Source organism: Anoplophora glabripennis, unplaced genomic scaffold (genome assembly GCF_000390285.2).
Source record: "Anoplophora glabripennis isolate ALB-LARVAE unplaced genomic scaffold, Agla_2.0 scaffold38, whole genome shotgun sequence".
Lineage (NCBI taxonomy): Eukaryota > Metazoa > Arthropoda > Insecta > Coleoptera > Cerambycidae > Anoplophora > Anoplophora glabripennis.
In genome coordinates, this window is record NW_019416373.1 from 1,064,223 (window position 1) to 1,081,217 (window position 16,995).

Here is a 16,995-nt window from a genome sequence, read left to right on the forward strand (position 1 = left end):
ATGTTAATATTAAATTAATATGTATTAAATATTCATTGTCAATGCGGTAAGAAGTAGGTTTATGTTCCACCTGGTGACGTGGTGTCCTTAAAACTTAACCAATGGTAACAATTTTTTGTTTTATTACTTTATACTTGTCATCTATAGCCAAAGAACATGTGTTTTTTGTGTTGTTTGTTTTGTAGTTAAAAACTTTTTTGATATTAATATAGTTTTGTTGTTGAATTTTATTAAGGCAATATTGAGATTCAGTACGTGGAAGAGCGAGTAAAATCGAATGGCGCCACCAGGTTGCCTAAATCTTTGTTATAAATATGTATCCTGCTAATAAAGACATTATTATTAATTTATATTTTAGAAAAATGACTTTTATTTTGCATAGCGAGGGGATAACAACCATTTACATTTAAGTACTATTATTTTTCCTAACTGAAACTATTTATGACGTGTAATGACCGTCATGACCTGGTCATGACGGCTATGACCGTCACGAGTTTAAATGACGGTCATTTTACATCACTGTTTCTATGTAATATGACAACATTTTAATACTGTCGGATCGATAATGAAACGATCTTTCAGAATCAAGAAAAAAAAATAGGGTGTTACTATTTAAAAAAAATGTCGATGACGTCATTACTCGAAACAAATGACTGTTGAAAATCACCTTTTATGCTAAAATATATAATATTTTTTAAATTAAAAATCGACCTGTTCGAGGATTTTTCCCAAAAAAAATTTGTTTCATTTTTGCTGAGTTTATTCCATACTTTAGGCGTACTGTATACATATATGGCTCTAATTTCAGTTTTTTATATTTGGGATAAGTAAAGTTTCTGAAGAATGCAGAATTTTCGGTTCGTTTCATAATTTAAATTCTACAAATCGATTATAGCTTCTGAGTAGCTACCTTAAGAGCTAGAAAAATTCTATTCTTCTGCCTCCTGCGACATTAGAGAATGTGTTTGGTTACAGAAATACCAATATCTGAAGTGTTTTCAGGATATAGAAAGACGCTAATTGCTTAGTTGAATTTGGACCAAGACAAATGGATTGAACATCATCAAAAGAATATCTTTAAACACTGACACCATGTAAATCCAAATTCCTTATCCAATCAAAAGCTGGAATCTTTGTCCTTTTAACTTGGCAACGCGCTGAAAGTTAACCAAAACGGGCACGAATTAATGGATATCTAATACAATCCGACAAACGGTCGAAGCTTTGTCCCCCCCTTTCCAGCCATCCAAATTTAAACCACGCAGGAACTGTGTAAATAAAAAAAGCAAAAACAAACGGCGTAATAAAACGAAAAGCGGGACTCGCGAAGTGCAGATAAAACAGTACAAAGACGAATGACACATGCTCTGGCCGCCAGGTGTACACAGAAATATATTTTAGGAAGAAATTAGAAACGAACGTTGCTGGGCCAATAATTCTTTTAACAACTCTTAGCACCTATCGGGAGGGTCGTAAAATCTTTGTTTCTTCTATGAGCAGGAAACATAAAGTAAATTATTTATTTCAGCGGCAACGAGAGGCGCTTACTACAGGAAACTATATATTTCATCCTTGGTTAGGTGGACGCTTTGATACTGCAAACCTGGAGAACAGAATACAGTCAGAAAAACGTTTGTAAGGTCAATTAAATGATCATCTCGTACATTACAAAGTTTAACAGTCTAATTATTCCTGTGAGTAGTTACCGTAAAAATTAAATTTTAGTTCTGGTCACCAGTATTTCATATTCCATGTACTTATATGTCTTTGAATGAACTGAGACTTAGAAAAAATCATCGAGCGCTGAACCAGTAGAACAGACGGAGAGCTCTACCAAAAATACTCCAATTTGTTATAAATTCTTGTGAGATGGTAATTCTCTTACCTGTATTTACTTATTCTGCATCACTTCTTCTTCTTTGTATCCTATTTTTCTTCTTTATTGTCTGGACGCGAGCTCACATGAGCATATCGTCCCTATTATCACGTAGAGGCGTATGTGTATATCCATTTCTTGGATTATACGCCTACGCCCCTGTGTGATAAGAGGGACGATATAGTTGCAATTTAATTCGAATTTTGGTTTGTTATGTTTATAGAGAAAGTCTTTGTTTGAGAAAAAAAAAATAATTGTAAGATTCAAGCAAATCTTTATCTAATATGAGTAGTCATACCTCAGGGTAAGGTTCTGAGAAGATTAGTATTTTGATTTTAAAATATTATACTGATTGATTAATTTAGATACTTAATCTGGAGAAGGAAAAGACAAAAAATTATATTTTAACTGACCACAGTTTTTCTATTTATCGTAAAAATTATTTCTAATTCATTTAATTATACTGATCCAATATATGTCAAATTAAACAATTTTCTATCAATAAACGTATTCTTAAATTAAACCTAAGCTACTTCCTCTACTCTTAACTTGAACTAAATAACAATATTCAAGATTTGGATTTAAATATTAAATTTGAGACAAGTCTGTATTATATTAGGGGTTTATACCCCTTTACCACTGTCTAAAACACTAATTTATTTTTTTCTTTGTCCTTTATCTCCTCTATTTCTTCCCTGTACCTGTTAGCACAACTTCTGTTGCTGACTTGTCATCTGTCATATAACTCCTAGTTGTTTGTCTCCTTGCTGATATTTCTATATTACTATTCCCTGTCGGTGACTTGGATTAGATTTGTATTGACTCGATACTGGGTAATACTCTATAACAGTTAATCTTGTTTTGTTATTGGACTTACTTAAGTTTCTATTGTCCGTAATCTTCAATTAATTTAGTTCTTAAGACTGTTTTCTTCTACTCCTTATAAATGGTTTTCCTTTATTGAATACATTTGTTTCTTTCTGGCATTCAAATTATCTTCCTTTTAAATTAAAAAGTTTTATTTTTCCAAAACTTTAGCTGTCAGCTCCCCCAATTTATTATTTTTCTTTCTTAGTTAACACACTCTTTTTCTTTTCATGTCCCACCAATTTTTTTTAAATCAATTTCTAATTCTAGAAATTTTTATTACCAATCACATTTTCAATTTCGAATATAATTTATTACATTATATTTCTTTTTTTTTTCTTTTAAATTTTGTTCGAAATTGTTTTCTACGAAAATTTCTATACTAATTTTTCTTTATTTTATCTTTTCTTTCTCAATTTCAACCATCTACTGTACTCCTATTGGTTACACTTATTCAACTTCGTAGATCGAAAAAAAAATTACAAAATTCATTAATTTTTCTGCTTATGATTTTTTTAAATTTCTGAAATCTTCCATTAACTTCTAGCCTCTCTAACTCTGTTAATTTTAATAATACAAGAAAAATTCAAGAGGTCATTTTTATGTAGAATTGTATGCCTTACAATTTTTATATGAAACTTCTTTTTGCTAGCCCTTACCCGTTTTGAGTTATCTTGAAAAAAGGATAAGGAGTGTGTCATTGACAACACGTGTCAAAATTGTCTGATTGATTGAGTACACAAAACCAAACAATGGAGCATTATTCTTACAGCGAATATGCTGATATGCATCTAATTTATGGACAAGCACTCGGCAATTGTGTGGAGGCAAGAAAAATTTATTCTGATACATTTCCAATTCGACGTTTAACGCACCGAAGAACTTATGAAGGGTTGATCGTAGCTTACGAGAAAAAGGCCAAGTGAAATAAAAAAAATGCTAGAAGTAGCTAATCTTTTGCTAACCCATTTTACGAAGTTTTTTGCTGCATCGTGGTGAAGGGCCTCCAAGAAGAGCAGGAAACCCTCAGTTAGAGGAAAGATTCTGGATGAGATTGCTGAAAATCCCTCTAATAGGGTAAAAAAGCTGTCGGTCCAAGTTCATACGATAAAGGGCCTTTCATGATACCCTCCCAGAACAACTGCTGCATCCTAATCACGTCCAAAAGGTATATGCCATGTCTCCCGCTGATTATCCTGCAAGAGTCAATTACGCAAATTGGTTTTTGAAACGATTTACGCAAAACCCAAATTTTACAAGTATTGTTTTGTTCACGGACGAAGCCGGTTTCACCTGAGACGGAGTAATAAATTGTCACAATTTGCATATCTGGCATGAAGAAAATCCCCATGCAATAATACAGACAAAGCACCAACAAAAGTGCTTGGTTAACATATGGGCGGGGATTATTGGACTGTTCCTTTTTTGCATACAGAATAAATGGTGCCATGTGCCTTTAGAAATTAGAAATCAGACGTGATTTATTAATAGTCATTAATTAATGCACCACCCCATATTGGCAATTTAATTCATCACTTATCAAATACTCTTGGTTATCAATAGATAGGTCGAGGTGAGCCTATTTTATAGAACTTCTTTTTATGGGGAAATTTACAGAGGCTTGTGTATTCGGCGTCAGTTCACATCAAAGAATACCTGATAGAAAGAATAACACACCATTGCAACGAAATTCGATACAATCCTGGAATGTCGCTTCAAGTACAACTAGAGAACATCCATCGGACAAGGAAATGTATAGAGAGAGATAGATTGCGAAAATCTGCTCAAGTAAACAAGAAGAAGCAAAGCTTTCGAATTTTTAACATCCTTGCGTTTACCTAAGTGATTTGGAAACCAGAATAAATTCTTCTTGCCTCCATACAATTGCCGAGTGCTTATCATAAGTTAGATGCATGTCAGTATTAATGAGATGTAATAATAATAATGACAAATTTTATTATTTTAATACGAATTATTAGTTATATTGTTATTGTGTTTAAATATCTTATGTTAATAAACTTGATAATTATTAAATAAAATACGAAAGTCAATGTTTAAACGTGTTATACAAAAACTTGATTCGAAAACGGCTAATTTTATCGAAGATAAAGAAAAATGACCAAAGTATTTAAAAATTCTATTTTCAGCTCTATAAAATGACACCTGTCAAAATTTTGGCCCAACAAATGTGGCGGCAAGTCCGTTTCTGACTTCCCTGACAATGTAAAACATCTACAAAATATTAAAATTTCATTAAATTATATAAGTAGATTTAAAAGTTAGAACCGAAAAGGTAAATCGCTGAGAATCCCTTTGGGGCTCTGTATCTTTTTTATGACAAACCCCATACATGACCTCCCATATACAGTGTGTCCCAAAAGTGACGCCCGTCCTTCTGGGATTTGATTAAGGGGACAAAAACAAATCGAAAATCAAGAGTTGGAAATTTTCCGATTGTCTTTCTTTGTTGAGTTATTCAAAAAAAATGTTCAAAAAACTATAAAAAAGTGAAAATCCAATATTCTTGTCTCGAAACTGTTGTCTGTGCCTATGGGGACCAAGACAAATTTATAACCAATAGTAGGTAAGTATAGTCGGTTACCGACTATCGGAAACTAGGGTAGTACCTGTGCGTAAGGAATTATTTTAACCTAAAAAGGATAGAGAAAAAGAGTTTAATAATAAAACAATTTTATAAAACGGAGAGGAAAATACTTATAAACTAAAAACATAATGAGCTTAAATAATATAAATTGTTTTTACAAAAGGTGTTCAAATAAGTTCTTTCTTCTTCAAGACAAATATTGGTATGATTGAACATTGAAGCACGAACCCTTTGTAGCATCTCTTGGTCCATTAACGCGACAGCAGTGTGCATACGTGTTACTACATTTTCTCGATTTACAACAGGTTCGCCAAAAGAAAAACTACATTTAGATCTGGTGATCTATGAGGTCACGTTATGGGTCCACCTCTTCGAAGCCATTTGCCTGGGAAGTTTTCATTTAGGTAATTTCTTACTCGTAAACCATAATGTGACGGAGCTCCATCATGTTGAATAATTTATTTATGATTGCCACAGCATACTAGATCACTTCGTTTTAATACAACTAATATCTATTATTTTATTCTTCAAAAGCCATTAAAAAATAAGTAAGCAATGTATGAGTCGAGAGCAAACATTGTTCAGTTGGCATAGTACTCGTCATTCTCCTAAACTGTGACATTATTAAAAATGCAGCTAAGTGTAATTGGTGTATTTGAACGGTAAAGTTGGCAGCAAAATTATAGAAATATTGAAAATGCAGTAGTTTTTATTCAGGCTGTTATTATGGAAGTAATAGAGCAACCAATAATGCCAAGAGTCAGTCCTCTGATTAAAAATCCTTTAAGCACAGACCTCAGTTTTGAGAAAAAAATGGATTTTGACTTTTTTAGTTTTTTGAATATTTTTTTGAATAGCTCAACAAAGAAAAACAATTGGAAAATTTTCCACTCTTGGTTTTCAATTTGCTTTTATCCCCTTAATCAAATCCTAGAACGACGGGCGTCACTTTTGGGACACCCGTATTTCAAAATTTGCTACACTTTCCACTCGGTACCAAAAAAACAGGAACCATTCCCCATTTTACCTTTTAAAATGCATTTTGGCATTATCTTTGTCGAGAGGCCAACATTTCGCAGCTAGCTCTATTGCAGTGCAACGTGTGTAGATGAAAAAGGCAGCGTCAACAAATTTCCCATTTATAAAATATTTTTTTACGCCATTATGTAATTAACAGATGACAACGGCGTGTCATATTTAAATCCTCATTGTGCACGCCGATTCGACAAATGTCATGCCCAAACCGAATTTTCACTTTGTGTATAACGAAATTCGCAAAGTTAAAATTTATGATTAAACGGTATGAGTGACCATATAGGAAACAAAGGGGATCCAAAATTACAGATTGCATTTTATGAGTGCTACACACAGCGTAATAATCCAATTACTCATCGGAAAATGTTCCGAAACAAATATATGTCCCCATTACAGAAGCCTTTTCACTGTAATAATGAGTCAATTATCAACGCGATTTTGCTATCCGTTTTAAAATGGTATTCGATATTAAAATTGATTTTATCAGCATCGCATTTATCCCGTCGCTCAGTCCTGCTGAACTAAATTTGGCGAAACTGTACAGGGAAGCCATAATTTATCTAATCTAGTTAATTTATTTTTTTAACGTTTAGGTACAAGTAAAAACATTCTTATACCAAGATAAATATTAGGGTGGCCCAAAAAAAAACGATTATTTTTTTCGTGTCTCTTGTGAAAATATGTTAGTTTATCATGTTTTAAGAGCCCCCTCAAAAAAAATTTTTTTAGAGGTCGCTCAACAGTTAAAAATTTCCAAAATCGTCAAAAATTAATTTGTTTTTCTCGTTATTTTATCATTTTCTTGGTTGAAAAAAATCTCGATTCTGAAAATTTCAAATCGATATTTTAATTTCTAAAGGTCACTCATAATTATTTTAATTTTCAAAACCTATGTTTTCGAGCGACCTCTAAAAAATAAATATCAACGAACTAGTAATCTTTTTTTATTGAATTTGATGAACAAAAGAATAGAAATAAATCAGGAGACACTTAAATTTAAAAAAATTAAAAAATTATAAATATTCGATACTCACAGTGCGGTAGTAAATTTTGCCTCGAGCAATTTTTTAAGTATCTCGTGATTTATTTCTATTCATTTGTTCGTCAAATTCAATAAAAAAATTATTATTTCATTGATATTTATTTTTAGAGGTCGCTCGAAAACATTTTAGGTACACTACTTTGAAAGTTAAAATGATTGTCTAGTCACCTTTAGAAATTAAAATATCGATTTGAAATTTTCAGAATCGAGATTTTTTTCAGCTTAGAAAATGATAAAATAACGAGAAAAAAATTTAAAAAAATAAATAAATCAATTTTTGACGATCTTGGAAATTTTAAAAAATCTTGAGCGACCTCTAAAAAGTTTTTTTGGGCTGATATTTTGAGGGGGCTCTTAAAACATGATAAATTAACATATTTTCACAAGAGACACGAAAAAAATCGTTTTTTTTAGCCACCCAAATAAATAAATATATTTATAAAGGGTGTTATTTAAGTACGTTGCCAACTTCAAGGAGAGATTCTTTGAGTGATAAAGGTGACATAGCTAATGCTTAGTTTTTAAGATACAGGCTGTCAAACATTTTAAAATATCCATTTTCGTAAAAATTTTAATAATCGTTTAGCTCATTTTGTTGAAATTTGGCAGTTATTTATGGTAAAAAGGGTCTAATTTAACCCTAACTAAGATTAAAATTATTAAGTTCAGTGGCGTCACGGGGAGGCACCTTAATCAATATTTTTGACAAAAAAATACAACTAAAAATACACCTTTTTTGTCTCTTGAATTTTTTTCGTATCTTTTTTCCTTCTTGGAGAAAGAAAAATAAAAATCACATGTTCCTGGCACAACATAATAAAAACTACCAAACTATCAAAAACTGGGGTGTACCTGTTATTTTTTTTCCGTATCAATAGTCTGTTCTAGTCTTAGAAATTGTTATAAAAATGAATGCTATCTAAAACAAATTTTTGTGTTTTATTAATTGTTATTAAAAAAAAGCTTGCCTTATTTTTTATACTTGTTAGAGTTTGACACGTTGTAGTAAGACCACCCTGTATCACTAGCAAATACTTTTGTTATGTTCAAGCTGTTGTGGTAGTAGTATTTGGAATCTCCAAAAGCATTTTAGGAGTAAGTAGAATGCCAGCACACAGCTGAATTTAAAACGCAAAGTCAATATGGGAATTTCATTAATTCGCAGCTGGCAACTGTAAAAAGGTATTCTTATTGTTTCGAAACAGAACAAATGAAAAGGTAAAATTTCCTACCACGTATATCCACAGACATCCAGAAGATTTCCTTGTAACTTTTTGCAGTCATTAAAGTTCAAATTTTATAAAGTTACACAAAATTTTATACATCCGACAAATGTATTTTAGATTAGTTTTATCATTGTTTCAGTGCCAGGGAAGGTGGTTTGGGCGGTACCAGGAAAAGATGCAGAGTTACCTTGTGATATAACACCAGCTCTTCCTGGGGACAATGTGACGATGTTATTTTGGTTCAAGGACAACATGGGGATGCCCCTGTACAGGTAAAATCAAAATTCTTAAAACAACCCATTTATATAGTATACTCATACAATTTAAGAAACAGCCTTTATTATACAGAGTGTCCCAAACATAAGCGAACAAATAAAGTTGGCCTTGACCTTTAATGTCAAACCAAGGACAACTTAAAAATATTAAATGAAACATCCTGTATATCATTAATACAAGGAGGCTCTCTTATGGGGACGACGAAATTGCCAAATTTTATTTTTAAAATTCCATTGTCTAATTTCTGGTTTATTCTTAGCTAAGACGAAATTAGGACTCATAGTAGTAATAAATAGAATGAATTGCAAAATTTGAGAGTTTGTCAAACTTTTGGAAGATCTGAAAAAATTATTTCGTATTCTAAGTTAAATAAAAAAATGTGTTTGGGCTAGCAATTAAAAGGTTGTAAATTTTACAAGCAAGCAATTTACCTGAGACAATTATAAGGTCGTTTCGAATATATGCAGCTATTCACCTCAATAGCACCGTTCCACAAATAAACAAATCCGGCCTAACTATTATTATACCTTGGCAACTGTAGTATGAGTAGTAGTAAAAAGTTCTATTTTGGGAGGCACTTATAAATTTAGTTAATGCTGCCTCGTCACGCTGCCGAAGGAAATAGATTGTGTTTACATTCCTATTTAGAAAAATGTGTTACTAATAACTGGAGATTCGTTATGTGTAATATATCGATTTGCAGAAATGTACGGAACAAATGGATGGCCAATTTTTCGACAACTGGCTGTTTCGAATGTGAAATCAAAATATTTTAATAAAACTGAGGTTTAATCTTTAATCCGAATTCTTAAAAGTTCGTTAAACTATGGTGGTTCTCAGTTTGATTCTATTTTTTGCTCGGTGTTGAAGACAATTTGATGAATTGTGGTTTAATTTGGCTTCAATCGTGCATGTTTTTTCTTCGACATTTTTCGCTACGTCCTGCAGTTGTTCTTCATTTTTATTCCATTTGACTTCTATGTGATCCTATTTTCCTAATGTTGACGAATTTTTAAATTAAATTAGACACGAGGACTTCGAAATTTCAAATTCAATTAACTTTAATGTTTAAGGAAATCGAAATAGAGTTTATGAGAGTCTGAAACATGGAATTTTGAGTTCAAATTTGTATTTCTGAACATAAGTAGGGACAAATTCAGAATTTCGAAGGTTCGTGTTTTAACCATGAAGTTTCTTGTTTCAAACTTAAATTAACTGTACACTGTAAAAAAATCCATTGAGTGAAATTGTTGAGTACATTTTCACTTAATATTGAGCATCATATTGAGTGCTTTAACTCAAATATAGATACTCGTTAAATAAATTCCGCAGAAAAACTTGTATTTGGTGTACTTGTATCCAAATCGGAGTAAATGTCCTCATTATTGAACGACTCCATCCCATTCTATGGTTGTCGTGCGTTGTCTTTGTCTATTCCCATCATCCCCATTAGCCCCATTAGGTCATCTCGTAGCGTGGTGTATGCGGGAAGTGCTGGATAAGTATCCGTTTATCCGGTTATTTTGATGACAATTGTGTTTAGATGCAGTGGTTTGATTACAATAATTAAAAACAATAATATAATGAGTCTCGATTAATATTTAATTGCCGGTCATAAACTTGAATTTTCGAAATTTATTGGACATCCAAAATTTCGTGTTTCAAACTTGAATTAGAGGTAATTCAATTTCGACATTAGAACTGTTTCTTTATTCAGTTTGTTGTCAATAGTGGGAATAGTGTTTCTTTATTTTTCTGAATTTAGGTTGTTTGTCGAAAACAAAAATTACACAGGGCTACAAAAATAAAATTGAGACTTACCTTCTCTCAGATCAATTGACTTTTATGCTTTTGAGGTCGCTGATTACGACCCCGGTATTCTCAGCACGTCTGGATCAAGGTTAAATGAAGGTCAAATTTCGTTTTTTGAATGATATAACGTTTTTGACCCCGGATTCCGAAAGAACGGGAAATTTTACGACCATATACGTGTTGACCCGTTGATAAAAGTGACATCTGGAGGTCATTTAGAGGTCATTTAAAGGTCGAATCTGAGATTTGAATCTACCGTCTGGAATTTCCAATATGAAATGAGACGTCGGATTTCGGACCAGTCAACCTTTACGTTTTATGAATCGCTAATCAAAAGACCTCCAGTGGTCACTTTTATTAACAGGTCAACGTGTATTTGGACGTTTCGGATTCTGGAATCAAAAAAGTTATATAATTAGAAAAACGGAATTTGACCTTTATTTGACCTTGATCTAGACGCGCTGGAGTCACGTGAACATTGGATTCATCAGCGGCCCAAAAAACGTAAAGGTCAACTGACGTCTCGTTTCAAGCAGAAATTTCTGCCGGCAGATTCAAATCTCAGATTCGACCTTTAAATGACCTCCAGATAATCCCCAGAGATGACTTTCAACAACAGGTCAACACGTATTTGGAAGTAAAATTTCTCGTTGTTTCAGATTCCGGTATCAAAAAAGTTATATCATTCAAAAAATTCAATTTGACCTTCATATAACCTTGATTCAGACGTGCTGGATTTATATATCGGGATCGTGATCAGCGACCTCAAAAACATAAAGGTCGACTTGTTTGAGAGAAGGTATACCTCAATTTCATTTTGTGACTTGTGTTATTTATATAATTGTCAACGTTTCGTCAATTTATTTCAATATCCCCAAGTATCTACATTTATGGTTTTTGGTTAATTTTAAATGCTTACAACAACTTTTTAGATAAGATGACAACGTTGAGAATAGTTTGCAATTATGGTACTTTACGGCAATTTATTTAAACAAGAATTTTCAAGAACTTGAAACTTAGGTACTTTAACTTTGATAAATTTCGAGTTTTAACACGAAGTTGCCAGTTTTAGACATTAAACTTCGGGTTCAAATTTGAAATTTCGAATTTGAGTTTTTCAAACTCGAAATTCCTTGCTTCCAACTTGTATCACAACTCTATGTATTTTGACTTTAAAAAATGAATTTCGTAAATGAAGTCGAAATTTTAAGTTAATTTAATCTAAAGTTCGAAATCGAAATTTCGAAGTTTGCTGTGTATCAATATTTTCGTTAATTTTCTAGGTCATCACACTAATGTTACACTAACTACGTACCTAATTATATATTCAAATAGAAAAATTTCGAGAAAAAGGTATTTTTTGCAGGAAATTAAACGAAAAATTTACAGAATACGTATATTCTCCTCAGCAATTACACCTTAATTTTTTGCAGCGTGACCAATAAAAACTAGCCCCGCTCAGTGATACGAGCGCCTCTAAATTCCCATTTATGCAGCTGAAAATATGCCCGCAATCGATAAGCATTGCCGTACAGAATTTATTTCAAAAATTGCGAATCGATCCGAACACCGGAAGGGAGTTGTAGAGGATCCGGAATATTTAGCGAGGCTCCGGACATATAAATCAAAGTCCCGGACCCAGGATAGCAAATTGCTGAGCTCACTACTTTTATTCTCAACTGCTCTGAACAGGGATGGAGTGGGCTCCTGACACGCTGCCCCGTTAATGCCTGCCTACCTATGCAAATGGGCCCCCTTTTAACGGTTTTTCTTTATTTACGTTTGTCTGGAGTGAACTCGGTGCATGCGCCGCAAATATCGTCAATATAAGTAAAATATTTGTGTGTACACAGTATGATGAAACAAAATTCATATTTTTTTCCAGTTCATATTTTAAAAAACCGCTGAAACAAGGTCAATTAGTAGGAGAAATTGTCAATTTTCTGCAATATTTTCTATTTTTTGAGCTATGTTTGACAGACCTATAACATTACCGACATATTTTTTTAATAGGACACTCTATATTTTATTTTTATTTTTAGTATAAATAGATAGCCCTACTTCTTTGTCATAGTTGTCAAAAAAATGTAAAAAATTGGCTTTTATGACGTACTGACGACTATTTCAAACAATCATAGTCTCTTCTGTAGTTTAAAAAACGTACCTACTCTTTATTAATCTTTTTCTACTTACTATAAAGCTTTTTGCTTTAACGGAACCGTGAACAGGCAAAATACTAGATTTTGGAGTCCAGAAAATTCGCATTGGATACAAGAAAAACACACAACCGGAAAAAGTGAATGTTTGGGGCTGGAATAGTAGGAAGTCGCATACTGGGACCTTATTTCTTTGAAGGCAATTTGACAGACAACATTTATTTGGATTTTTGCGTTTTCAGCTGATTCCAGCCCTGGAATAAATTTTTCCTAATCCTAATGAGCACGATGTGCCTGCTGGTGATGACTGTACCTCGATGTAAGAAATTACTTTAATCCAAATCGATGGATAGGAAGAAGAGGGCCGCTTGAATGGCCACCACGCTCCCCTGACTTAACCCCACTAGATTTTTTTGTCGGGTTATCTAAAAAGCGAAGTGTATGTGAACAGACCGGACGCTATTGAAGGATTGAAAAATCGTATCAGAGAAAAAGTTCGAAATATAACACCAAATGTTATTCAAAATGTAACTGATAACTTTGAGCACCGAATTGGGCTTTGTTCAATGGTTAATGGGGACCACTTTGAATATTTGCTGTAATAAAATAAAAAATAGTACTAAATTATTGTTTTCATTTCATTCCTCCATTTTTTGACAACTATGACAAAAAAGTAGGTATAACCTTATGTCGCTGAATTCGTCTTTACATCCATTTATACTATAAAATATAGAGCGTCCTATTAAAAGAAAATGGCGATAATGTTATAGGTTTGTCAAACATGGATAAAAAAAATAGAAAATATAGCAGAAAAGTGACAATTTATATTTACTAATTGACATGTTTTAGGGATTTTTTTAAATTTTAATTGGAAAATCATTTAGGGACACACTGTATATATAAGAAATCCGTATATACGATCGACCTTAGGAACTCCGACATATACTGTGATGCTCAATTTAAGATAATTAGTTTTTAATGTTGGTGTAGTTCTATGCAATATGTAAAGTTGAGCGTTAGTGGAAATATAAATTTTAAATATTATTTTAGAAAATATATTTTTTATTACTTACCAGGCTAGCTTTTTATTTATTATCATCACTCAATTTGATCTTGAATATAAATTGCAAATTTAATAAAATTAAAAAAAATATATTTTTTTAATAAAGTATTCTTGATTTAAAATGGGCTTCTATTTTACGTTTGATAATTTTAATGACAATTTAATTTAATATAACATGAGGTCTTATCTCAGTAGTCGGTTCACAAAATAGGTTTTACTTGTAATTAACTTTGTTCAAAAAATTAAATAGTATTGTTGTAATCTGTGTTTAAATTTTTATATTGACATAATAAATTATAATTTTATAACCTTTCAAGAATATCCCTATTTATCCTGCGATAACTTATTTCTACTCTTTTATTCTACAAACTAACATTTACTTATTACCTATACATACATATCTATTGTAATTTCTTTCTTTTAATGTCCACGATTTCTTAAGTAGTAATTATCTTTCTACTATTTCTCTCCTGTCTTCTTCTTTCTTTTCGTCCCCTCACTCTTTCCTTTTTAACAATTTGTTCCTTTCTCTGTCTCTTGTATCGCTCTGCTGGCTGCAACTTCCTGACTCGCCTTAATAGCTCCTATTCCTTATCTCCTTTATTACTAGCTACGACAATTCAAATAATTTTACTAATATGACTATTTGATTATACTCTTTAGTTATCTGTCAAACTTCGTGTACACCCTTATTCTTTCTTCAAACACAATTTTTCCCTAATTTTAATTTTCCCTGTTGTTAGTTTCCTGCACGATAAACAACAATTTTTTATTCTCCTTTTTCCTTAAGAACTTTTTTTTTCTTTCTCAGCAACTGATTTTCACTAGCCGCTTCGTGTTCTTTTCCTTTCGTCTTCTTTAATTTATTTAACTTTTTCTTATTCAATCTTCTTTTTCTGTTTTTGACAATTATATATCTTCTCTCCTATCTTATTTATTATTTTTTTTGTCTCCCTGATTACCACTCCACTGTACTCTTATTTTTAAATACAATTTTTCTTAACTTATCCTTTTTAATTTAACCAATCAGATTACTATTTACTTTTTACATTTCCAATTTAACCTTTGCAATACTACTTAATCCTTATTTTACTAAATACCCTTATTTTATGACCACTTTTTCTATTTTCATCTTAATACTGAAACTAAAAATTCCGATTCATCTCAACATATTCAATAACTTTTATCGACATTTAATAATATGCAGCAATGAAAGCTTTCAGTGACAAATATAATTGAAGGTGGTTTGTTGATATTAAATTATTAAGTACTGTTTAATAAGTCAACAATTTGTTAATTTTCTTCAAAAAATGCAAAATATTTCAAATTTACATTTAATTCGACTGCCAAACTTTCTATAGGGTATTTCTGGGTCAAAATTAGCATAAGGAACTCAAGTAACCTAAAAAATTCGACATTTTTAATAAAATGGCTGCGAAAAATGTGTTCCAAGCAATACATTTTTGAGATAGCCATTTTGAAAACCATCGTCAGCATAAACTTCTAATTCTTGTGAACTTTTTATGTAATTTTGACCAAGGAACACCTCGTAAAATTAGGGCAATAAAATCTAGGAGCATTCTGTATTAAATTTTAAAATGTGATACAATTATCATAGCAGGAAAAGTAAACTGGAATAAAATCTAATTTAAAATAAATAGGTATAAAAGATATTTAATGCATTAGGTAGATACTGAAACAGTTTGGTATTGATTGATATAACTAAATTCCACGTAATTTTCACACAGTCTCAGCTACACACCCTCCGCACGTGCAATGAATTTTTGCAATCTTCACTCCTTTATCCGTAGTAGGTACAGTGGTGAAATAAAAGCGCAACGCCACAAATTCAGCACCGCAGGACAAAATTTGTGCAGCGCCTCACATTTTAAATTTCACAATCTATTGCCTCGCATTAATCGAGCACATAGCCTCTGAAAAAGGTTGAATATTCTCGTCCAGTTCTGTAATTATGCCAGTAATTTTACAACGCGGGCCGCGTTTCGAGTTTTGATTGATTCGGATCCTCAAATTAAACCAATCTGGGCGTTTAACACATACACATGTACAAAAATTAACCGAAACCATATCGCTACAAATCCGCGTCCAAATTTGTACCGCGGTCGGCATTAAAGCCTGTTTAATCCAGGTTCGCACAAAAAGAATTGACGAGTACGGTGAAAAGCGCTTTAAAGTGCCGAAATTGCGTCCATTTTCTCATTGGATCAAATCAATACTTTGTAGAAGCTAAATTATACAAAGTGTCCGCAGTGTAAGAGCTGCAGTATCGCAGTACGGTCACAAAAGTGGTATGTGACATACCGGGTGATACAGTTTGGTGTTCGCGGCCCTGTATCTCTTTTATTTTAACAAACACCTATGACAAACCCTATATATTTTTAAATCGCCGCTCAAACTCTATCAAACGACATTATCAGACCGTTTCCATGGTAACATGTGTCAAAATTGCTATAGTCAACTGTTTTTATTCAAATGGCACACTATATATTGTCATGTTATGACATACTACTCAATTATAAAACATTAAATAAAAGCAAATCTTAAAGCATAGTAGCGTTTTAAATATTTAATTCCAAGTATGAACAATTAAACTGAAAATACTTATTAAATTGATAGATTTTCTTAAAAAGAATCACATAATGTAGTAAAATTAAGTCAAATAGTTCTATTTTATGTCCAGTTTAAAAGAATATCACAAATTTGTGCAATGCAAGTTATATAATGGAAAATGACTCCGGAAATGTCAAAATTCACATGAAATTCAAAATAAAGCAATTTTCCAATGATAATTTCTTGATAAAACAGCACAGAAATGTAGTAAATGTTTGTCACCAACAAACCACAGCTGTACAAAACATTATCTGTACTTCATTTAAAGATTTTCATCGAATTTTGAAACGGTAGCTTTGTACAGTAACGGCTATCAAATGAATTTTACTAAAATTTCAATATACATGCAAATAACGTTATAGAAAGTTAAAGTGTTATACCTTTAGCAAGTTCACATCCTTAGAAC

At 32.0% G+C, this 16,995-nt stretch overlaps 1 protein-coding gene across 1 annotated transcript in view; it reads left to right on the forward strand.

Moving 5' to 3' along the window:
* LOC108905727 (hemicentin-1) overlaps nt 1-16,995 on the forward strand; it is a 279,653-nt gene that overhangs the window by 50,052 nt on the left and 212,606 nt on the right. Inside the window, exon 2 of the mRNA XM_018708731.2 lies at nt 8,791-8,923. Coding sequence (XP_018564247.2) covers nt 8,791-8,923 — 133 coding nt within the window. The remainder of the gene's footprint in view (nt 1-8,790; nt 8,924-16,995) is intronic.